At 42.7% G+C, this 24,119-nt stretch overlaps 1 protein-coding gene across 1 annotated transcript in view; it reads right to left on the bottom strand.

Moving 5' to 3' along the window:
- The window catches only part of ANKFN1 (ankyrin repeat and fibronectin type III domain containing 1), a 174,776-nt gene that overhangs the window by 69,832 nt on the left and 80,825 nt on the right, over nt 1–24,119 (bottom strand). Inside the window, exon 7 of the mRNA XM_049636468.1 lies at nt 1,242–1,339. Coding sequence (XP_049492425.1) covers nt 1,242–1,339 — 98 coding nt within the window. The remainder of the gene's footprint in view (nt 1–1,241; nt 1,340–24,119) is intronic.

The following is a 24,119-nucleotide window of genomic DNA, read 5'->3' as shown; positions in this document are numbered from 1 at the left end:
TCTTTTAAGCAAAGGAAATTCCCTAGGGTTCTCTTCTGGCCCTTTTCCATCATGTGAGCTATAGGGTTGGGAATCAGTCTTCTGCCGATAGCATCTCTGGGGGCCACCCACTCAGGGGTTTGTTTGTTCTGGTAATCCACAGTTTTGGCCCCTGGTGTAGACGTGTGATTAGGACTAAAAGTCAAGATTCTGTGGTGGTGACCCAACCACCAAGAATTCTGTTAGAATAGCTGGTTCAAACTTGAAGAGATGCAACCTAATGCAGCTTTTTCATGCTGGGTTTCAGGAGTACACTTTACACATAACTGGTTTAAAGGACTGATCTTTCTGAAAAACAACAAGACCAAGAAAATTCTCCCCCTACTTCTTGCATAGAAAGGTCCTAAGATAATTAAGGATTCTAATTGGAGTAAAAAAATAAAAACAAAAAACAAAACAAAACAAAAAAACCCTGACAGGTTTGATAAGTATACTTTAAAAACTTTACTAAAAAATATTCTGATGATTCAGTTTTGTTGCATTTTAATTACTTGAGGAGATACAGTGTTTGTTTCAGTATGAACTGATGTGCCAGGTGTTTTTATTTTTTGCATTTCATATGCTCCTATGGTGTATAGTTGTATAAATAATTAACGTTTGAGTTTAGATTGATTAAACAAATAAGCTCAGCTTGTTCCAGTTTTTCATTCACAGTTTAAATTGGTTCAGGTTACTGAGAAATGTAGTGCCACCATATATAGTTTCTTTTCTGTGAAAGCAGATTTAGACAGATTTTTTTTTTTTTTTTTTTTTTTTAATCAAGGGAAAAGGATTTCTCTCAGGAAATTGTATGACTCCAATAGATGACTGATCTCAACCAAGGCTATGGGGGTGAGGGTTAGAGGAGGCTGTTATTTTTACCATCAGACAGGGAGTCAAAATTGGATCTCTCCGAGCCTTTGATCCCCCCTAAAGATTAGACTGTGATCCAGAAAGCAGCAGCTTTCAAGGCTTGCATGAGGCCAGTCTTTTTCTGATCTCTGTAGAACATGGCAGCTTACAAAGTAGTTCATGCTGTCTGCTCAGTCCTTTGTGGAGTTCAGATTATGGATACCAGACATATCACACTTAACGAGTGGCAGTTGTTGCCAGAGGGCTGGGTGTTGGCTGTCGCTTCCAGAGTAGGCATTTGCTACCCGAATCCCAGCACAAACATCAGGAGCAGGGGAATGGGAAGCCTAATGGGAGGATTTGGCATTTACCGTTGTCAGTCCTGTGATTGTGCATCTCAGGGTCTGCAAGTTTTCCATGATGATCTCTCCAGCCAAAGGACGAAAGTCTTTAGACATGCTCCATTCCACTGGAAGGAGAGAAAGAAAAAGAGAACGAAATCCACTCACATATCAAGAAACATCACAGAAACTCTAGCAAAAGTCCCTCTCAAAAATGGTACGTTTATCCTCTTTTCCCTATATTTGCACATCTAACAATTTGCCTCGGGACAGCAATTCGGTTTCCAAGTCTCAATTATTTTTTAAAACAAGAGAGGAAGACAATTAACCATTCAGCAGTGATTAATACACCTTTAAGTGTGCATATGTGTATGTAACTGTGTACACATGTACATAGACACATGCATCCTCAGGCACATTATACATAACAGTTCACTGTAGGTAGAAGGTAAGTTATTTATTGCATGTAAGAAGTGAAGGGTACACTAGGACATTGCCTTCTGTTCGCTGCCCATATCTGATCTGGGCTTCAGCAATCTCCTGAAAGTGCTATTTCAAGGTCCCAGGGACGTTCTCATCCCAAACAAAGAAGCCTCCTTTCATTTCCTGCTGGGTCATTTGACACCTTCTTCTGGAAGCACTCTCTTCCTCTAGTGTCTCGCACACTGCTCCCCAGGCTCTCCTTCTCCTCCCTGGTCCTGTCTTCCAGGCTTTTTCATTGGCTTCTCTCCAGCCTGAGGATTTGGGGTTTGTGGCTGACCTCTTCAGTGCTCCCCCTCAACCTGACATCCCCAGAGTGGGTATTCATTCACAGTTAAAGCTAACACCCAAATTCTAACACCCCTTCTTACCCTGAGACCATGTTCTTTCATATCATAGCATTTTCCACGGGTTCAAAAAACCATGGTAAGGAAAGATCAATTGTGCCTCATCAGTAAAAAGTAGAGTAAAAAGTGACAGCTTACCCATGGCAGGATTTAAGGCAATCCTGAATGAAGCAGGAGCTTAAGTCACAGGGAAGACAAGGCCTGCATGTTTTAAACCTCATAATGACGAGCTATCGGTTTTAAGATTTAAATTACATTCTCTATGACACTTAAGTACTTCAAAATTAAGCTGAACTATCCCTAAAGCCTGCTGCTTCTCGAGTCACACAATCCCTGTGCTTTAGGGCTGCTGCCCCTGTACCCTCGGCTCTGTCTCTGTATGTTCCTAGGAATCTGCCTTGTTCTCCTCACTCTCTAGAAATTGCTTTCCTAAACTTCCTAGTGCTTTAATTATCTGCAGCAGCCTCTTCCTGGGAAATCCTACCACTCTGGCCTCCCTTAATTTTTGCAGCCTTCTTCCCCTCCGTTTTGGTTGCACCCTTTCTTCCTACCTCCTGACCCCTCTTTCTGGGCTCTCCTTGGTTCCTCTTTTCCCTCTTCCTTTGCTGTAATGTTCCTTGCAGGCGTGGTTTTGGCTCTTTTCTCACTTTGCACACTTGTCCCAAGCAGTGACCCTTTTCACTGTTATGGCTCCAATGATGGCTCTCAAAACTGTAACTCTAGGTCCGGCCTCTCTCTGGACTCGGACTTCCTCTTGCAGGTCTCCACATAAGTGCCCGCTAGTACTTCTCTTTGCCAAAACAGGTGTCTCCTCTTGTTTTCTCAGTTGTAGCTCATGGCATTGTCATACACCCAATCACCCAACTCCAAATCTCAGAGCATCCTTGCCTCCTCCCTTTCCCTAATTCCTCACAATCAGTTGATTACTAAATGCAGTAGGTTCTGCTTTAAAATGTCTCCCATAAGTTTCCCTCTCCCCTGCACACTGAAACTATTCTAGAACAGGACTTTATAATCATGCACATCAACTCTGCAATTCATTTTTTTAGAAGGAGGTATACCCCTGATTGATTAACTGATTAACTCTCTTAATTGATTTTTCTGTTCGTATTCTCACTCTTATGTACAATTCTCTTACAACAGCCTGAATTATAGTTTAAAAATTCAGATCTCATGATTTCATTCATCTTTTTACAGTGTCCAGTTGCTTTCAAAATAAAATGAAATGTTAACAGGGCATTCAAGGACCTTCATGATCTGGTCCCAGCCATACTCTCCTGTCTTCACTTTCTGCCACGTCTCACAGTGAAGTCCTTGCTCTGTAAGTTCCCGTTACCTGATTATTCTGTGTACTTTTCTGTCTCGGTGTCTTTTGCTCATCTTCCAACCACTGCTTGGTGAAACTCTACTCATCCTTTTAAGAGCTGGCAAAGTTGGGGCCATGTCTATCTCTTGATTTTGGCTCAGGTCATGATCTCATGTTTCGTGGGTTTGAGCCCCACGTCAGGCTCAGTGCTGAGCACTGACAGTGCAGAGTCTGCTTAGGATTCTCTCTCTCTCTGTATCTCTCTCTCTCTCTCAAAATAAATAAACTTAAAAAAATATTTAGCAAAGTTAACTCAAAATTCCTCAGGAAAAATCAATTAAATACACCTGTTCCTGTGTTCCCAAAGCCCTCTATTCATATAAAAACAAGATTTACTACACACATATTATGCTTAATTTTATGTATCTCTTTTTCTTGTTAGATTGTGATAGGTTTGAGGATAGGAGAATAGGAGAAATAGCTTTCTCTTTTTCCTCTTTAGTACATGGATTTGTGTTTTTGGTGGATAGAAGGTGCTTCCTAAATATTTTACAAATCAAATATATACAGTTTGATTATATGCATGCATACACACATACACATACACACACACACACACACACACACACACACACACACTAGACTGGTTTTTCCAACATGGAGATATTTTTCTTCCTGTGAATTTTTTCACTCTTCAGTTCTTTGCCCTTTGAAACTCTTAGGCATGTTGTAAATGTAATTAGAATCAAATGATTAAGATTGGATGTTAAATCTCAAATCAAGCCTATACTTCCTTACAAATAGATATTCTAGAAGATATAATTTAAAATATACATTATATATTATATATTATATAAAATACATATATATGTATGTATTTTTTCCAAAATGTTTCATTATGCTTATGAGCTACTAGCTCTTGAAGAAGCCAAGTCGCTGAAAGTCAACTTGGAGAGGGTTTGTAATCAGAGAATAATGTTGCATATAACTAGCCAAAAGAAAAAAAAAGGAAATCATTGAGGAAATTATCACAAAGAAAACAAAATGAAAATCAGTAACAAATGTGGAAGGATATCTAGAAAAAGCAAGGAACACAGGAAAATTCTGGAAACAGAAATTTCTTTGGTTGCCACTGAGACATGCATCATTGACTGATGTGGGGAACTCCAAGTGGAAGGATGAGAATCAAGGGTTTCCGATTCCAGGCTAAGGATTCAGGGAGACTTCCTAAAAGAAGAGCTAAGGATTAGTGGGATTGCCACCAGATTATCTGGCAAGTGGTTAATGAGAAGTTGTTCAAAGATACAATCTTTAAAATTTTGGAAGAAATGATTTATTTTTGAATAATAACTGTTCATGTTCTATTGAAATATGTTTTATAAAATGTTTCAGGTGGAAAAGAAGACCTGGCTTCTTGAGAAACAAAACAAAATACAAAGAGAAGCAGCCTTGTAAGGAGATGTGGTGCAGCTTTGGGAGTTAATAGAAAGTTTTAAGCATTGGGGCGCCTGGCTGGCTCAGTCGGTTGAGCGTCTGACTTCGTCTCAGGTCATGATCTCGCGGTTTGTGAGGTCCAGCCCCACGTCGGGCTCTGTGCTGACAGCTCAGAGCCTGGAGCCTGCTTTGGATTCTGTGTCTCCTCCTCTCTCTGCCCCTCCCCTGCTCATGCTCTGTCTCTCTCTGTCTCTCAATAATAAATAAACGTTAAAAGAAAAAACAAACTTGTAAGCATTTAAGTCTAATTAGATCTTGGAACATGAAAGAGAAGATTCACATGGAAGGAAAAAAATCCTCCATATTGGAATGGACAATCTATTCCGAGGGCAACCAACAGTCTTTTTCCTCTATGTACTTCATTGGTTTGGTGGACTCTTTTGACATAAAAGAAAGGAGCTTCTGGTCACTTAAAAAATGAGGGAGGGAAACAGAGTCAGCAGGAATCACTTTGAGAGCCCACTGGGAATTCTAGGAAGGCAACTTAGCATGGTCTCTCTGGAAAGTTATGTGTAGGTAGTTTAAAGACTTAATATTAAAGCCACAAGAAAATCACTTGTAAGCCTGTTCTAAATCCCTGAAGGGCTGGAGCCATGTATATGAAGTTTAAAACTGTATAAGACTTATAATTTTAAGATAAAGATCAGGGCAACTGTTTCTACTTAGGTCTGGGAAACAGAAGCAGGGTTTAATCATGCAATGGCTCATAGCAGTTGAACATTAGCAAGAAAGGTACCAGACCAAACCAAGGTGTTAGTACGTCTGAAAATTTGGCTCTGGCTCAAACTGTGATTCACTATATTTGTATCAAATAGCTATGAATATTTTAAATATGATGCTTTATTATTTTAACAAATATTTTTATCTAAGTTTTAGAAATGTAGAGTCATTTTGGAAGGAGAGTTCTAGCTGAACACCTCTATTTACTGGATGGCAGCTACATAAAATGCAGCCTGAAAGGTTAAGAAGGAAAAGAGCTCCTGAAGGTCTGGCCTTGTCACCTGAAGCCTCTAATGTAAGGAGAAAAGTCACAGAATCAATGCAAGAGTAGAAAATTCATGACCGGAAGCATTAGGATGCACAAAGAGGACCAAATCTAAAGCTCAGGTAAGTTTCCAGCCTCTTGGTGTGAACTATGTGAATAATCCACCCTGTTTCAGCCGGTAACACTTTTTAAGTTTTCAGGCCAGTTTCTTGAGAGGGTGGACACTATGCAAAAATCAAGGCATAAGGAGATAACATTACAGCAATGTCTAGTAAATTTCTATTTAATTGATAAAACATCTAAAACCTGCTGTTGTCCAAGAGTCTCCCTCAAGTCTGAAACCCCTGAAAGCCCAGAGCTGTGCTCACGCCAGGAGGAGTATACTGGTGGGTTCTACTCCTGTTTCATGCCCAGGCCCTGCTGGAACCCTTCACTTTAGCCATATGTCACTTGACCTCAGACTGATTGTCTTTATGTTTTTTTTCTCTTCTGGTATGCTCTCCTCTTCCCCCAAATTGTCTTCCCCTTTATTCAAACAGGAGCGGTTCAAAGTCCCTTCCTTTCCACAGCTTCCCCTGGCTTTCCAATGGAAGCTCCTTTGCCATTTTGCCATAGTAACTTTAATATGTCTCTCACACTTCCACTTGCTTTGTTTGTTTTGTGTTTATTTTCTAAGAGATCTGCCTCCTCTGTAGTCTGTACTTTCTTTGAGGGCAGGGACCATGTTGGATTAATACCAGTTTACGAAGCGCCTGTCATGGCACCTAGCACAGCATAGGTGGCTCAGTAAACGGTTAGTGAATTGATTCCTTGATTCCTGACTTTGGAATGTTTAAAGTCTAAGGTAGACAGAAATCTGATGCCAGTACATAAAGAATAAGAAAACAGTGTCAGAATAGAAAAAAAACAGTCAGAAAGAGAACAGAAGTTGCTTGAGCTGCCCAGTAAGTGGTTGGGTTGGAGATTAATTCCTGGCCTCCAGATTCCCAGCATCCCAGACTCTTCACTTGTCCATACTGCTGCTCAGGAACCAAAAAAATAAAAGTTTATTTCCTGTTCCCTATCAGCACTTCAGTGGAACCAAAACGGCATTCTTACTGGCCACACTCACCCCGGCGCCTTAGCTAATGAACGGAATTTGGCTAGACTGCCCAGCCCATCACCAGAACATTATGAAATCCTCCCCGGTTCATCCAATTGTGCAGTTTCTAACCTTTGAGGCCAACCATAGCACAAGAGAAAGAAAGAGGGAGTGAGGGACATGCCGAGAAACCAGGAAGAGATCAAATACAGTTGTTTCTAGAGATGAGAAGATGTGTCTTGCCGAAGCATGAACCCACTCAACACTTGTGGGTTTGAAATTGGGAACTGACGTGAAAACTCTGGATCTGGGAATTCTGTTTAGCTCTGGCAGAATACAAGGTCAGAGCTGCTCGCGTTTTTTATTTTAAATTCCCTTGGTAGTCCTAGGAGTGGGGGCATGCATTACTTTCAAACAAGAATCTTTATTGTTTGCACAGCACACAGTCTTCCAGTTAATTAGAAAAACATTTTTTTCCCCCAAATTAAATTTCCCTAGAAAAACAATGATTTAAATTAAGGGCAAAAGACTTTTTTTTTTTTTTTTTTGACAGTAGTAACGCCTTCTTGCACCCACTACTTCTAGAAGATTAAAAGCAAACTTGGAATCAGAGGGCTATTTCATTTACTTATGGTCAGATTCTGCAACCACAAAAATGGTATGTCCCTATCTGTCTACGTTGTGTACTGTCATAGTTTTGCCTGCTATATGACAGAGCAGCACACGGATACAGACCAGAAGCAGGGATGTCTAAAATTCAGGGTTTTGAAAAGTACACTACAAGTAACCACAGTTCAATCCACCTGCATCCTTATTTCCCTCCTAATAGTTCACCCGATTATGGCTATTATCAAATTGTATTCTTTCTCTTGGTCCCCTTGGCTTTCTAAATGAAAGGTGTTATCATTTGTGTGATTCTTACTATCGCAAGTAGCTTTCTCTCTTTTTCCAAGCCTAGCAACAAAGTGCTTGTTGAATGAATCCCAGTCTTCCAGATGACCTAGGTGCCAGCCTTCACCTTTTCAGAGAACTTCACCTTTCATGTACTTCTTTGGACACTTCACCAGGCATGCCTCCAAACAAAACTTCTCTCAGTAATTTCTGCAGTTTTGGGCTCAGAAAGTCTGAATCAGTGGCACCATTAGGGTTACTGGAAGCATAAGTAACCTTCAAGCCCCAGCTCGTGTAGAAATCACTTTTATCTTTTCGTTTATAGGCTGTCTTTCCTTGGCATATTCACCTCCTGGTTTTCCCAGAACATTTGAGTTGGGAAGGTCACAGATTTATCAGGGCACAGAATCCACCCATCGCGGTGCATCTAAGGTGGGGTGGTGTGATGAGGTGGCTTTGAGAGGCAGCACAAACAGGGAGCCGGGGCAAATCAGGGCTTGGTCCTCAACCGTGTGTGCATGGGATAAACACAGCAGGGCACCGGGGTTGAGCCACATAGCTTGTGAGAATGGACTGTTGAGATCTCAGGAGTTTTATGAGCTAGTGGTTAAACACAGCCATCATTAAAAATTAAATCATACAAAGTTAAAGTTAAATAAATTAAAGACAAAGACAGTAAGTATTTAAAACTTGTTACTCCCTGTTTTACTGCACTTTGCTGTTATTTATGCTCCTGAGGTTACTGATATCTCTTGCACCTGAACAGTGGAAACATGTATGATGGTGCACCAGGGCACATCGCTTCCCAGTCATTTTCGTGATATTGTGTCGGCAGCTTGGAAGTGGCCATGGTGGGAATAGTTACACCATAAAAATCGGAAGTCAGGTCTTGATTTTTTTCTTCTGTGAACTGTTTAGATCAGGTATTGGCAAACTACAGTTCCGTGAGCTAAATCCAGCCTCAGTCTGGTTTTGTGTGGCCCAGGAGCTAAGGAGGGTTTTAGTTTTTATGTTTTTAAAGAATTGTAAAACCCACTCCACCCCCCCACCCCCCAACACACACACACGGAAGAGTATGTGACAGAGACCATATGTGGCCCACAAAGCCTAATATAGTTACTCTCTGGCCCTTTACAGGAGAAATTTGCTGATCACTAGACTTAAGAAAGCGATGAAGAAAATGTTAATAATGCAGGTTAAAATCTCTGTGGCTGTTTCATTGTGAATAGCACAAAAAACCTGAGGAAATATCCTTCCAGTACTCAAAAACTATTACTTGATTTGACAAAGAAGTTGCTTATGCCACTGATCAACAAGTGATGTCCCACGATAAGCCTGTGTTGTTTCATCTTGTTTTGCTTCCTTAAAGTACACGAATATATCAACCAACCCTTAAGTGGCAACTATACTCATCCATTAATTACAGCTACAGGTTGGCTTACAGACTCAAGAGTTTGATAAAAACAAACAAAAAGCATTTTGGGTGAATCAACAGGCTAGAAGAAATTTACAAAAAAAGAGTGTTGTATATTTTATTATTATGATTTTAAATTGTGTGCTACATATCCTATCAGTAAAACTTACAATAGACTTATGTGAAGGTATACACACACACACACACACACACACACACACACACACACACACACTTTTCCCCCCAGAGAGCCAATTGTTAAACACTTACCATCATACCAGTGAATAAATGCTAGGTGATTGCTTAGATAGACTCTAAGGGTGGATGTATCCTGACCACCAGGGTAGAATGTCGGGGGGAAATAGATTTCTTAGGCATAATTTAGGTAACATTCTGTTACCAGGAGGCAAGAATGAGGTATATAAACTCCTTTAGGAGGCAGGAGTGGTACAGTGAGGGAATCTGGGGCAAAAGTTCAGTTACCAAGCAGTCACCACTGGGGAGGTCTGCCCAGTGGTCAGGCCCCAGGCACTGGGCAGTACAGGTGCCCAGGCTTCCTGCACCAGTTCTTCCAGCCCAAGCCAGGGTGGCCCAGAAACTGGTGCAGCACACAGCCTGCAGGGTGGGCATCCATGGACTTGACTGCAACCAGGGGGACAGTGTCAGGGGCTGCCCAGAAGAAACCTACATATCGATTGTGGGTACGACAAGATGTACCAGTCCAGTACTCCTGATGGCGTGAAAGAGCTCTGTTCCTAACCTGGATTATCTGGGCTTCATAATTATTATATTCTTTATTATATTCTATTATACATTGATATTATATTTTATTTCATGATTATCTGGGCTATATGTATGGGCACTTTTTTTTAATGTTTTTATTTATTTTTGAAGGAGAGAGAGAGAGACAGAGCATGAGTGGGGGAGGAGCAGAGGGAGAGGGAGACACAGAATTCGAAGCAGGCTCCAGGCTCTAAGCTGTCAGCACAGAGCCCAACGTGGGGCTCGAACTCACAAACTGTGAGATCATGACCTGAACCAAAGTCAGACACTTAACCGACTGAGCCACCCAGGCGCCCCTGTATGGGCACTTTTAATACACTCTGGACTGAAAATAGTCGCACAGGTCATTAATTCAGATACTTTTGGCTTTTCCATTTTCCCTGGAACACTGCTATATCCTTGAGTTATAGGATGTCCAGACAGATTTTTTCGAAAACAGCTTGTTTTTGAGCGCTTTTAATAGTGTCCAGATAATGATTTTATTAACAAGTATAGGCTTTTTAAAGGCTGCAGTGGATGTAGCTGAACAATAGCAGGGACTCAAAACCAAGTGACAGAGAGCTGAAGGCTGGGACTCTGAGAATAGGCAGCATCTGATGCCTCTTCCACAGGGGAAGGGCCTTCTCCTGGCTGAGCTTCCTGGGATGCTGAGATTCTGTTTTGTTTTATTCCCAGCAGAGAGATGCCCTTCTTGCCTGCAGGGAGAGAGGTCTGGCAAGCTGCTTTATGTTTCCAAAGGGCACAAAGCAGAGAAACGTAGTGGCAGCTGTCTGATTTCTACACACAAGGTCCAAGATATGTGGCCAATTCCCAGATTTCTGAATCCTTTTGGGTCCTCATGGAATTAAAATAAGCAGCCACAGGGGCAAAAGCAACAACAGTCCAACTCTCCGGCCAGACAAGGAGCTTTCATTGGGAGGACGGCACTGTTTGGCTGTTCGTTCATCCTACTGCACCCATTTCACACCCCACACTCCTCTTTATAACTTTACATAATTAAAACCCTTGAAGGCAGGACCCTGCCCTACTGATCTCTGGACACCCACCCCACCCTCTGTCGTAGAAGTATGGAGTGGAGTCTCAGATGGAGCTGGTCTGGCTTCTATAGGAGACAGTCCTCGTTGTTCCATTGGGCTTCCTGTAAACTACAAGATAAGGACTCCTTCACCAGGCATTTAACCTATTTCTGAGTTTGCACTACTCCCTGCATTTGTCCTGTGAGCCAAGGGAGGAAGACTATCACTTAATGAAAATCTACTGGATTCTCATACAGAAAATCTCATTTATTTCTTACAACAGTCCTCCAAGATGGACTAAGGCACTTGTTCAGTCTTTCTACCGATCTGACAAGTGGCAGAGCTGGGAATTAAAGCCCAGGCTGTGTGAGCCCAAAACGCCCCTACAACTTCCTCTTGCGCCTGGGCCCTGGATGACCTGGCCTTCTCCACCCACTAGCCACGGTCCACTGTGCCCACTTGTTCTCTTCTCTCTGATTTTTAGATCTTTGACATGTCAGGCTCCTTCCTCTCACACACACTGTTCATTTTGCCAGAAATGTTCTTTCCTTCTTTCTGACTTTCATTTCACTAAATATCCCTTCCTTTTCCCTCAGCAATCAATGTAAATGTCACTCCTGCTCATAAGCCTTCTCTGGTCCCAAGATAACACAAAGTCCCCATTGTATCTCTTGGACCACCAGATAGTGTCCCTGTGTAGCATTATTAGTTCAGTTCTCTTTAGTCCTATAAGCTCTGCGAGGACATTAACTATGTGTATATATATGTTGCTAGCATATGCCATAGCATAGAGTAGGTCAGAAAAGACTTACTGAATCGATGTTAAGATTATTGACCAGCTAGGTTGTAGGGATATGGAAAGGCAAATAACGTGGTCCCTGGCCTCAAGAAGCTTACAGTTTAATGAGTTTGCAGATGAGGACGGGAGGTTTGGAGAGATCAAGTCTACCTCAGAACAGAGTTCCTTCCCCATCACCAGTCAGACCATCATTCCAGCCTGATGTCTCTCCCATCCCCTCTTGTCAAAGACCTACCCATGTGAGAGAGGCTCAGGCTCCTTCAACACCAGCTCACTGTCTCTGGTTTCTGACAGTAATTGTATCTGTCATTCTCCCTGGCTTGAGTCCTGTCTACTTTGTATTATAACGATTCAGGCACTTGCGTTTTCAACTCTACCTGCACAGCACATTTCAAATCAGCCTCCTTTTAATTTCTTTTAATTCCATGCTTGTTACTCTTGTCCACATCACCGCTGTTTCACATTGGTACTCTGTGACAGTTTCAGAGCTCAACTGGTCTTTCCGCCTGTGCACATACCCCTCACCAGTCCACAGAAGCCAGAACGATCTCTTCAGAGCATAGACCATATCACAATACTTTCCTTCATTGAAATCTCATAGGTACACTTGGAATAAAATCCAAACTCCTTAACGTACTGTACAACGGGGGTGTACAACGGGGGCAAACTGTACCAAAATCCAGCCTACCGCCTGTTTTTGTCCAGGCTGTGAGCTAAAAATGGTCTCTACACTGAGGAAAAAAAATATTTTGTAACATGTGAAAATTATGTGAAATTCCAATCTCGGCGTCCATAACTAAAAGTTTATTGGAACACAACCCCAGTCATAATTTTGCATGTTGTCTCAATGGCGGAATTGAATAGTTGTAATACAGACCACATGGCCCACAAAGCCTAACATGTTTACTTACTGTCTGACACTTGGTAGGACGAGTTTACAGACCCCTAGTCTACAAAGAGTCATGTCTGACTCCTGTCCACTTCTCTGAAACTCCATTTCCTGTTATTCTACCCATCTTCCTTCATGGGCACTTTCTGTGTCTCTGACTTCCCAAGTCATTTCTACCAAGGTCATCCTGCACCTCACTCCAATACATTATCCTCTATTCTTTTGTTTTTAGCATTTATCACAATCTGAAGCTATTTGTTAATTTACTTGCTTACCCAAGAAAATATGAACTACATGAGCTTGGTCTGTTTTTCCTCACTGTATCCCCAGGGCCTACAAGAGGATATGCACATTGCAGGCATTCCAAAAAGTGTGCAAAATGAACATTTTATCTTCCCTGTAAGTTCTTCAGGGAAGATACGGTGTCTGACTCATTTCTGCATCCCCCACAGTGGCCAATATTGTGCCTTGTATGGAGTAATAGTTCCAAAAATAGCTACTGACCAAATAAAATGCCACTTTCTCTTCCTCCTGGGACAAAGTGAGAAAACACCTGCTGTCAGCAAGACCCCAAGAAACAAAAAAATGTGTACAGTGTCTTTTTCACCTCATCTACACTCCACTGTTTTGAGAGCACATTTTAAGGAGGGGCCAAGGATTCCAGCATATTCCTCAGAGAACTGTGGCTATGGGTACATCAAGTGTCCCAGTGAAGGGTATTTCCAATTGATGTGGAAGCTAGGCTAGGTGTTTTCTGATTATGGGAAAGAACCACTGGCAAAGGGTGGAGTTGGCAGTTTTTCCTAAGAAAATTGGTCTAGTCATTTTTTTTTAAAGATAGTAGATTACCTTTTAAAATATGTATGTGTAAAATGTTACAAAAAATAAAGATAAAAAGAAAATCCTGAATTAAACAAAAACAGATAATGGTTTATAGGAAGCTAAGGTTTAAGGATCTTTGGAGGATTCTGGGAAGACATCTATTAATATTTATTGGGGAACTGTGCTTTACTAAATAAACAATTAGCCAAAAGCCACAGAGTCTATCCATGCAGAGTCTGGATTTGAACTCCTGTCTATTTTGTCTGCTTGCCAAGCCCATATGAGGAGAAAGTGATAAATGGACTAATAGCCATATTAAGATCTTTTAAGCTAGAGAAAGCAGCAACTATGAAAAGCTTGCAGAAAGTATTTGCAATATTTGACTTCTACTAAGGGAACTGAAGGCAGGGGCTCCTGGTTGGCGCCTCTGTCCCTTTTCCCCAAGGGCCCACGTTGTCTCTAGTACTGTGATTTCCTTGTTGTGGTTTCAAGAGGGAGAGAGGGTTGGGGGGAAGAACAGGGGATTGTACGGATACTGGGCGACCGTGAGTCTCATGAAGGTGTTCTGTATTTTCATGTCAGCTACATGTGGCCGTGGTGGCCAAGATAAGTACTGATTTCAAAAAATAAATAAATAAACAGCAGTGTAAACAGTCACAGAAGACTCATGTAAATTGCTGGCTTATAATTTGAGCCTGGTTCATGTTCTGTAACATCCCCGGTGCCAAATCTTCCTCCCTCTCCTTCCGCGGTAGTGTATTCCGGCCCTCCCCAATCGTGTTTCCCCTCTGGCTAGAGACATTTAGGCTGAGGTGAGGGACAGGATGGATGACCTGGGAATGGACCAACTCCAGAGCAGGAGTGGTTCCCCAGGATCCAGAGGAATGTGTGGGAGAACGGAAATAAATAAGAATGAACCAGACCACCTTGGGAGCAGTCAGCCAGAGCCCTCCTCCCTTTGTTTCACCAGGGGAGTGTGCTGTTTGGCGTGCTTCCCTCCTGTATTTGTTTTCACATTCTACTGTAAATTACTCAACAAGGTGCCTTATTGACCCTGAAAAATCCAATCTTTAGATTTCTCTCATCAAGGCAAGAATAAGCCTTCCAGAGCTCCCCAGGGAGACAAAGAGCCCTGTCTTCCATTCCCAGACCCAGCTTCTGTTTCTGTGTGGATGATCAGAATGGCTGATGTTGAGGGCACAGAGCTCGACATGCTCGTTTGGGAGTTGTTTACTTGGGGGCCCAAGAATTCCAAATGGGCTCCAGGGGATCAAAGAAAACCCTTCATACTGTACGCAGCGTAGGTGTATCTGAGGGATCCCCTTCAGATCCCCGTGAAAGACTACACATCATCATGTACAATGTATATCCCAGCTGGAGCTATTTACAGGGCCTAATTACTTTTCTTGTGCCACGGTTATCTTAATTTTGTTTGTGGCCTTTGGGTTCTACATTTCTCCTTATATAAGGGGACGTATCTAATGAGTCAGTAGCCTGGACCTACAATGTATAACGCTGAGTATTTTTCAGCTATTTTGTTTAATGGGCAGATTCACCCATGCCTCTTATCTTGGTCCATGGGAGCAGGTGGCACGTAGTAGGTTCCTAATGAAAATGTCTTAAATGAGTAGATGCAATAAGTAACAAAGAAGACTCTGTCCCATTCGCAGTTACAGAGGAAGAACAGGACTGCTGCCACTTTGCAAACATTTCAAGAGGTCACCCTCTGTGGGGAGGATGAAGGTAAGGAGCTCTTCGGACTTTGAAAGATCTATTACCTATTCTAAGATAACAAGGTGGGTTAGGAAAGTCATTGGCAGTATTTCAATCTTGGGGGTAAGGTACTGACTGGCCCATAGACAGTGAGAGAAAGAATTATGTGGACTTACTGGTGTGAAATACACATGATAGAGTCTCTATCGGCCTAGATCCAACACCACACTAATTGCTGGCATGTTTGGGATAAGAAGTCATACCCAGCTTTCAGTCTAGTGCCATTTGGTGGATTGATTTACCACACTTTTACTGACGGTCCAGTAGGGACCAGATTATGTAAAGTTCTGGGGATGGGATTATGAATTAAATCTGATCCTCGCCCTCAAGACAATGGCAGTCCAATGGGGGCAATGGACAAGTCACTACAAGGTTCGAATGCAATATGATGAGTCTATGAGAGAGGCAGGCTCAGAGGGGGGCACCCTCAGCAGCCTGAGGAGAGGGTGGGTAGGGACAGCTTTCTGGACAAGCTGACTCCTGACAGAGTCCTGAAGAGTGTGCAGGTCTGCCAAGGGAAGAGAGTGGTCAGAGACATTCCAGGTAGAGGTTGCTGTGAGAGCAAAGGCCCAGAATCATGGTGTGGTCAGGGAACTGCAGGGCAATCACTGGGGACAGAAGAGGTGAGGTGGGATGGGAGTGTGACTTGAATCAGAGCAGAGATTGGACCACGAGGCAAGAGCTCATCCTGCTAACATATTTTGAAGGCATTTTGGAGCTATTGATAGATTAGGCCATTATATGATCAGATTTGCATTGTAGAAAGATCACTCTTGTAGCTTGTTGGAGAAAAACTGGAGGGGATAAGGCTACAGTCTGGGAGACCAGAAGTATTCGTGCCGTGATCCCTGTGAGGTGGAACACCAGTTCAGCACTGGCGTCTCACCCTCTGAAGAGGGTGAAGAGGAAGAAATTGCTTGATTTCCGTTACCCGCCAAGAGACAGATTTTCCTATTCGTTGAGGCATTTGTGAGCCAAATTTTCATGTAAACCTAAATACTTGGCATCTCAAGCTCTTATAGGAAATGGCGAATCCTGGAGTTCAACTACTTTTTTTTTTTTTTTTTTTAAACTAAGAGCTATTGGCAACACTGTATGTTTTAAATTTCCAAATCAAATATCGTGGTTATATCAAAACCCATGCTGCCTCTGCAGGTGTACCAAACTGGTCTCAGCTTCGTTCAGAGTCCCACTGCACACAGTAATGAAAACACTGACATCTCACTGCTCATTTAATATTTATGCAGTGGTTGTCATCTCAGTTTTACACGTGCAAAACAGAGTTGGTTGGATTTGAGGTGAGTTGGAATCTCCTTTGACAGTAGTTTTTTGGGGAGATGCTTTCATCCTCAATTAACTTTCAAAACAACACTCAGTGGCAAGAGATCAAAGAAATGCTGTTACCATGGGGGCTGCTGACTCTATTATGTTCCCCCAAAAGTTGTCCCTTAGATGAGCCTTATTAGATTTGGAGCAAACGCTCCTCTACACAGAAACAGACCAGTGAGACCAGTGAGATGTACTTTCGCAATGTGAAAGGAGAGAGAAAAGGAGGAAGAAATAACAAAGGAAAGTAAGCCTGTGGCTGGTACTTGTCTACCTCTCATCACAGAAAGAACATCTTACAGTTTCCTAGCATTTTCAGCGTGCGATACTCCCTTCCACATTTGTCGCACTTGGTTTTCCTTGTTAGGCACTTTTCCTGTTTTAGACGTGACGTCACAGGCTCTGCAAGCCTGCGTGTGCTAGCCAAGCCGCATGCTGGGAATGAACACAGGCTCAAGTTTTGAATCCAGGTCGGTCTGGGCTCAGAATCCAGTGCCTCTTTCCCTCACAGTTAAATGTCACTTCAGAATGTATGAAAGGCAAGGAAAACAGTTGCTGAGAAGAAGGAATCCTGGAGGCACACAGGTTTGTAAGTTTTGATTTGGAGAAAGTCTGACAGGTGATCCTTCCGAATCTTCAGTTAGCTATCAGGTGAAGGTGCAGTTCCACAGACCAGCTTTGGGTAGGGCGTTACGCCTTGGCACCCCAAGGGGCTCACCCCCAGTGTGCCCGCCCACTTCCCTGCAGGGCCCTGGAAGAACACGTAGCATTTAGATGTAGAAGGGTTTGATACTCATTCCTTTAAGTGCAAATCTCCGGGACCGATTCTTGCTGCTCGGTCCTTCACCTTCATTAATGATAATACTACACTTAAATGACACTTTCCAGCTTAAGAACACCTTCATGAATTCACATTTCCACATAGGAGCCAACACTTCTGCGAGCATCTTTAAGATTTCAAGGCACAGCGCTGGGTGACAGGGATGTAAACTAGAATAAGACATCATCCTTGAATTGGGGCTCACAGCCCAGCAGGCAGATGGATAAAGATACAGGCAATTACAGTAGGCGCAATGCTCCCCGTCGCAGGCAGGTGAACAAGGTGTTGTTCATGTTCTAAGGACCAACAAACTTTGGGAGGGGGACTGGGTAAGGGAAGGTGACGTCTGGTCTGGGTTTCAAAGACTGAGTAGGACTTTACCGCCCAGAGAAGGGCATTCTGGGGAGAGAGACCAAGGGTTGAGAGGATGGGCATGATAAGGTAAAGGAGGAATGGTTTGAAGCAGAGGGAAGCAGGAGGTGGGGGCTGGGGGCTGGGCTGATATGTGAAAGTCCTTGAATGCAATGCTGAGAGTTGGTTTTTACCTCGTGGGAGCCAGTGAAGGCTCAGGAGCAGCAGAATGACATGATCGATTCGTGTTTTAATCTGATGACCGGTGTTGATGTAAGGAGGCTCATGGGAGACATTTAAACCTCACTAGATCTGCCAACTTTGTTCTTATTCTTGTATTTCAAGTAAGGGAGCTGATTCTTAGAGTGTCCAGTGACTTCCTGAGAGCTGGTTGGTGTAGGTATCACAACCCAGCTGTACCATTTCTGACCTTAATTCCTATAGATTCCGCATGCCTGTGTGACACATGGCCCTAAACCTCTTTGTTTTCTGTGGAGCCCACGGTTTATTATATCTGGGGTGGTCTGGCCAGCTCATTCACCACCAACACTGTGCACAGTAACTTAGACTTCCTGTGAAGGTCTGCCGTACCTGAGAACAGTCCCCTTTCCACATGATTCTTTTCCTTTTTTTTTCCTTACTTCCACTCAGTCAACAAGATGAATCTCCTCAGAGTAATTGCTGGATAGTGTTGACGAACGCTTGAATCACGTCACTGGACTGCAGCTGTACTTACAGCTGTCCTAGCTGTCCTGCATACACCCACTGTTGCTTTTGCCCTCCTAGGATGCGGCCAGGCTCCTGGAGACCTGGACAGCTGAAGCCGTAGACCCAGAACATGGTCTCTCCCACGGCAGAAAACCTGGTTGTGGGCTCTGCTTTGAAATTCCCTCTTGCAACACCAGACCCGCCACTGAGCACCAGCCATAAATGAAAGCAAAAGCTAGAGTTCAGGCGGAAGCAGAAAGTAAATACACGGCCTTGGCTGACCCTTTCAGGGATAGATTCTTCCATTTATAACAGAGACTAAAACAGAAAAAAACCCACTGGAGGTGGTCAGGGCTGAAACAGTGTTTCTAGCATCTTCGGGGTCACCACTCAGTAACTTATTTCAAATCGTTTTGAATGGTGAGTTCTCACATCCAGGTGTTCCTCTGCCTCACCTGTTTACAAATGTCCTTACCAGTTTTTATTCCATTAGGCCTCAGCATAGAAAAGTAACAAGCATCTCAGGCTTCAGGGTTTTGATTTTTAAAACGAACAAAATAAAAAAGAGGCCAACAAAAAAACCCAGACTCTTAAATGCAGAGAACAGGCTGGTGGTTGCCAGGGGGGGGGGGGGGGAGGATGGGTGAAGTAGGTGAAGGGGATTAAGAGCACACCTGTCAGAACCAGCACTGAGAAATGTATCGAATTATTGAATCACTGTATCACACACCTGAAACTAATATAACACTGGATGTTAACTACACTACGACTTTAAAAAAAAAAAAAAAAAGCATTTGCAAACATTGGATACTGGTTATTTAGTTACCTAAAGGTTTTGGTAGCATACAAGGAGAAGAAACAGTTGAAAATGTGTGTGTAGGTCAGGGAGGAGGCTAAATGCTAAATGCTGCCTGGGACTGGAGAATGAAGATGCAAAGGCTTATTTATTTTAGTATTTACTGTATCAAAAAATCTGGCGTTAAACCACACAATCCTGGGGTGCCTGTTAAGCGTCTGACTCTCGATTTGGGCTCCTGTTATGATCTCACAGTTCATGAGATTGAGCCCTGCATCGGGCTCTGTGCTGACAGCACGGAGCCTGCTTGGGATTCTCTCTCCCTTCCTCTCCCTCTCTCTGCCCTCCCCTGCTCATTCTCTCTCAAAATAAATAAACTTTAAAAAGCAAAACAAAATCTGCACAATCCAATAATTCTACTGAAAACCAATTTACAAGTAAAAGGCCAAGGAGACCCAATAACATATATAATTGTTATAAATATAAGTACTATATATTTGCAAGATGCAGTCTCACCATGCTGCAATGAAATTTACTTTTAAAATGTATAATTTATCCATAAATTATCTGACTAGTATGAGGAGATAATTGACATGGGAATTTGCATAAAAAAGATTTCATTTTTTCAGAAGACATTGGAAATCTCTGACTTTTCTAAGTGTACCCATCATTTCACCTATTTAAAGGGATAAAAATACAGGTTTGAAAGTAGCAGATCAGATCTCTCTCTTTAAAAACAAAACAAAATAAAACAAACTGGTGGCATCATACATGGAAAAAGTGCAAATACTACCAAAGGTTATATTCCCTCTTAGCTTGCTTCCCACAGGCCACCACTGATACCTGTTCTTGATTCCCCTTCCAGATGTTTTCCATACAGACAAAATAGAGAACAGAATAGACTGTGACCTACCAGGAGGACATTCTGTTTTCTCATGCGTAAAATGAGAGAGTACCTGGCTAATTGGGTTGTTACAAGAATGATATGCAAAGTACTTGACAGACTTTGGAAGGGTCTGCAAATATTAACTGATCACGGGGTCCTTAACCTGGAGTTCACAGACCTCTGCAAAATCTAAGGCTTGGCTTCGGAGTGTTTACAAAGGCCGTGACATTTAGACCTGTGTTTTTACTGGGCAGGCAGAGCCACTGTGCTACGAACTTTTCAAAGGGAGAATGATACCAAAGTGGTTTAGGAGCAGCATTCTAGAGCCTGAGTGCCATTTTCTTGGGGTTGTGCCCTATTCACTGAATGTGCATCAAATGAAGGAGAGGATGGAGACTGTAAGGCAGGATAGAGTTGCCGTTCAGGCTTGCTACCTCTTTCTGGGTCTCTCTCCTGTTCTGGCCTTCCCCCAGAACAGTGTCTACATGCTCCTCCTGGGCCGTGCATTTCTCTCAATGAGCCAACTTGCCTGCACCACTGTGCCAGCCTTCCAGAATTGCCTCCCTGCATTCTCCCATTATCAAAACCCTGGACCCAGATGCCACACAGGAAAGTTGAACCTCTACTTAAAAATTAAAGACACATCTCATGATCAATAACTTTACAGCAAAGTATGAGTGATGGCTAAGCCCTGAGACTATTTATTTTCATTTACGCATTTTAGTTATTTTTTCTCCCAAAGCACTTTCATGTTAAACAGAGGAAGTCAGAAGACAACACAGAATACTTATTTCTGCTAGAGAGTTCCCAAGCTTGTTTCCTCCACTGCAAACGTCATGGGCAAAGGCTTTCCATACATGCCACACTCCCACTGGTGTATCCATGGTATTGCACAATTACCTGGCACCCTGGGTATAATTTCACCTCTCCCCTGCTCAAGAAATGCAAGTGAGTGAGAGTTAACACCATGTCAATAACCTTGATTTCCTCATGACATTAAAAAAAGGATTTTTTTTTTTTTTTTTGGCTAACTTCACTACTCCAGCTTCAGCATCATAACCATTATTTAAACTATTTCCTATACACTTCATAGCGGATAATCACAACACTGGTGTGAGGCTACTCAGATAGTAGAGGCTTAATTTTCAGTTGTTGAATGGGAGCTGGAGCCAGTTTGAGATGGCAGGTTTTTCTAAGGCTCCTCAAATTATATTCCCTCACTCCCTCATTCATTTTCCATCCACTCCCTCATCCATCCAGCCATCCGTTTGTTCAGGCTCGATGTTGGAAGGAGATGAAAGGGAAACATGTGCGAGGGCATGAGGCATGGGATTGTGAGATGAGTCCCAGGTAAGGTGAGCTGCCGTGTGGTTTTAGCCCTGGCATGGAGAGCGACAGGTGGTGGGAAATGAAGCTGGGAGTGTTAGGGCCAGGTTGTGTCGAGACCGTGTACGTGTTAAGGAGTATGGACCATGTAGTCATCACCACATAAAGCTGGTCATGCTCAGACGGAACTCGTAGAAATAGCAAAACCAGATTCTCAGATTTATGTTCCTTCAAATCATGGCATAGTCCTGGAGAGCGGGGGCCAGTGGGCCGCTCCCATGCACTGACTGGGGGTTGGCCAACTGTCGAGATTCCTACCTGACGTATTGCTTCCCATTATCCACCCCAGCTAGAAATGCAGGGATAAAAACAGACATGCAGGGGGCGCCTGGGTGGCGCAGTCGGTTAAGCGTCCGACTTCAGCCAGGTCACGATCTCGCGGTCCGTGAGTTCGAGCCCCGCGTCAGGCTCTGGGCTGATGGCTCGGAGCCTGGAGCCTGTTTCCGATTCTGTGTCTCCCTCTCTCTCTGCCCCTCCCCCGTTCATGCTCTGTCTCTCTCTGTCCCAAAAAAAAAAAAAAAATGTAAAAAAAATATATAAAAAAAAAAAAAAAAAAAAACAGACATGCAGGGATCTGGGGGCTGAGGTGTGAGCCTCTGATGCCAGCACAAGTAGCAAGGGTCCGAGGGCCCTCGGCAGGTTACTCTGGTCCCGGTGACATCAGAGTTGAAGGAGCTCCCCTTGTTGACCATCCTCAGCTTCTGCAAACTCCAGAAATCTCACGAGGGTCCTATGAATTGCTCAGATTACGGGCGAGGCGCTTTAACCGCTGAGGTCCCCAGCCTGGGCTTCAGGTCTCTGGTGAGTTTTACTAAATGCTGTCGGGGACAGAATAGTGAACTGGGAGCAGGGATCTAGGAATTTTACCTCAGCTCTGTGACCTCAAGCGAGTCCATTTACCTTTCTGGGACTCAGTTTCCTTAGTTTTAAAAGAATACGTTGGGCCAGATGATCTCTGCTTTTCCTTGGTTGGTAAACTCTAAAACTCTGGTGGGTTGTTTTTTTTTTTTTTAATGTTATACATATTTCATGGCTGTTTGTGATTTATGGTTTTATTCTTGCTTTTTAGAGCTCACTACATCATTTTATGTAAAACCCTTTCTAAACCTGATTTTACATATTTTAATTTTTAATGCCTTTTGTTTTTTAATTTTTTATCACCGTTTTACTATTAATGTTTTAAAACAAATGGCCATCTCTTAAGACCATTAAAAATTTTTTTTAATGTTTATTTATTTGTGAGAGACACAGCATGAGCGGGGGAGGGGCAGACAGAGAGGGAGCCACAGAATCAGAGCATAGAGAACCCAATGCACGGCCCAAACTCATGAACCGAATAGAATGTGACTTCTCTCCCTAATTTCTCTTTTTCTTACAGCACTTACCATGGTCTACCCTACATTATAGTTATTATTTTTTTAGTCTTTATTTATTTTTGAGAGAGAGAGAGAGAGAGAGAGAGAGAGAGAGAGAGAGGCAGAGCATGAGAAGGGAGGGACAGAGAGAGAGGGAGACACAGAATCTGAAGCAGGCTCCAGGCTCTGAGCTGTCAGCACAGAGCTTGATGCGGGGCTCGAACTCACAAGCTGTGAGATCACGACCTGAGCCTAAGTCAGATGCTTAACCGACTGAGCCACCCAGGCACCCCTAAGACCATTTTATTAAAAATACCAATTAATTTGTTAACTTTTCCTGGATTTTGATTTTCTAGAAGTAGATCACACAACAAGAGCAGAAGATCTGCAAAGTTAAACTTTTTCCTCCAATCTCAACATCAAACCAACACAAACACATTCTTTTATCCTTGTTAATTCCTTACCAAATAACAAAGAATTTACCACCACAGTGTCAGATAAGTTTAACTGCTGAAACACGGAAGGATAAAATGATGAGAAAAGAAGGTCAGTTTAAAAGGATACCTCTAGACACTACTTAACAATGACCAAATAAATTCATTTGGAAATTTTGGGGAAGTTTTGGCAAACTATTTCTATTAAGTAGCTAGAACTATCCAAGTGAAAATAACTCAAGTAGAATTTGCAAGAAATTAGAGTCCCTCTTCCCGACTAACAAAGCAAACAGAATATATCCTCATTCACAGAAGCAGTCATTAGGAAAGGTGAAGCCTCCAAGAAGTGTTCTTCCTCCTGTACGGACAAAACCATGTTAACATCTAACTCTTTGGAGAAAGAAAAGAATATAGACTTTGGAGAATTCTAGTAGGTTCCCAGGAATAACAAGAAGATGTTATTCTCAGGGCAAAAAAATGGGAAGTCTGTCATTTGGGGCTTCAACTCTCAAAACTGGCCTGGCTTTTCTCCTGCCTATTGTACTGTCAGTTCTTGTTGTTTAATTATATATTATTTAAGTAACTGTGGCTCCATTTTATGACTCTGAAAACAGCAGAAACACTGCCTTCCTATTTTAGGGAAGAAACTGAGGCCAGAGGGGTTAAGTCCTTGTTCAAGTTCACACAGCTAATAAGTAGACGGACGTGGAGAAAAAATAAACGAGGGGATTGTAACTACTTGTGTTTCAAAAAATAGTGCCTGTTC

Source organism: Panthera uncia, chromosome E1, assembly GCF_023721935.1.
Source record: "Panthera uncia isolate 11264 chromosome E1, Puncia_PCG_1.0, whole genome shotgun sequence".
In the NCBI taxonomy this organism is placed as follows: domain Eukaryota; kingdom Metazoa; phylum Chordata; class Mammalia; order Carnivora; family Felidae; genus Panthera; species Panthera uncia.
This window is presented reverse-complemented; position numbering and strand designations above follow the sequence as displayed.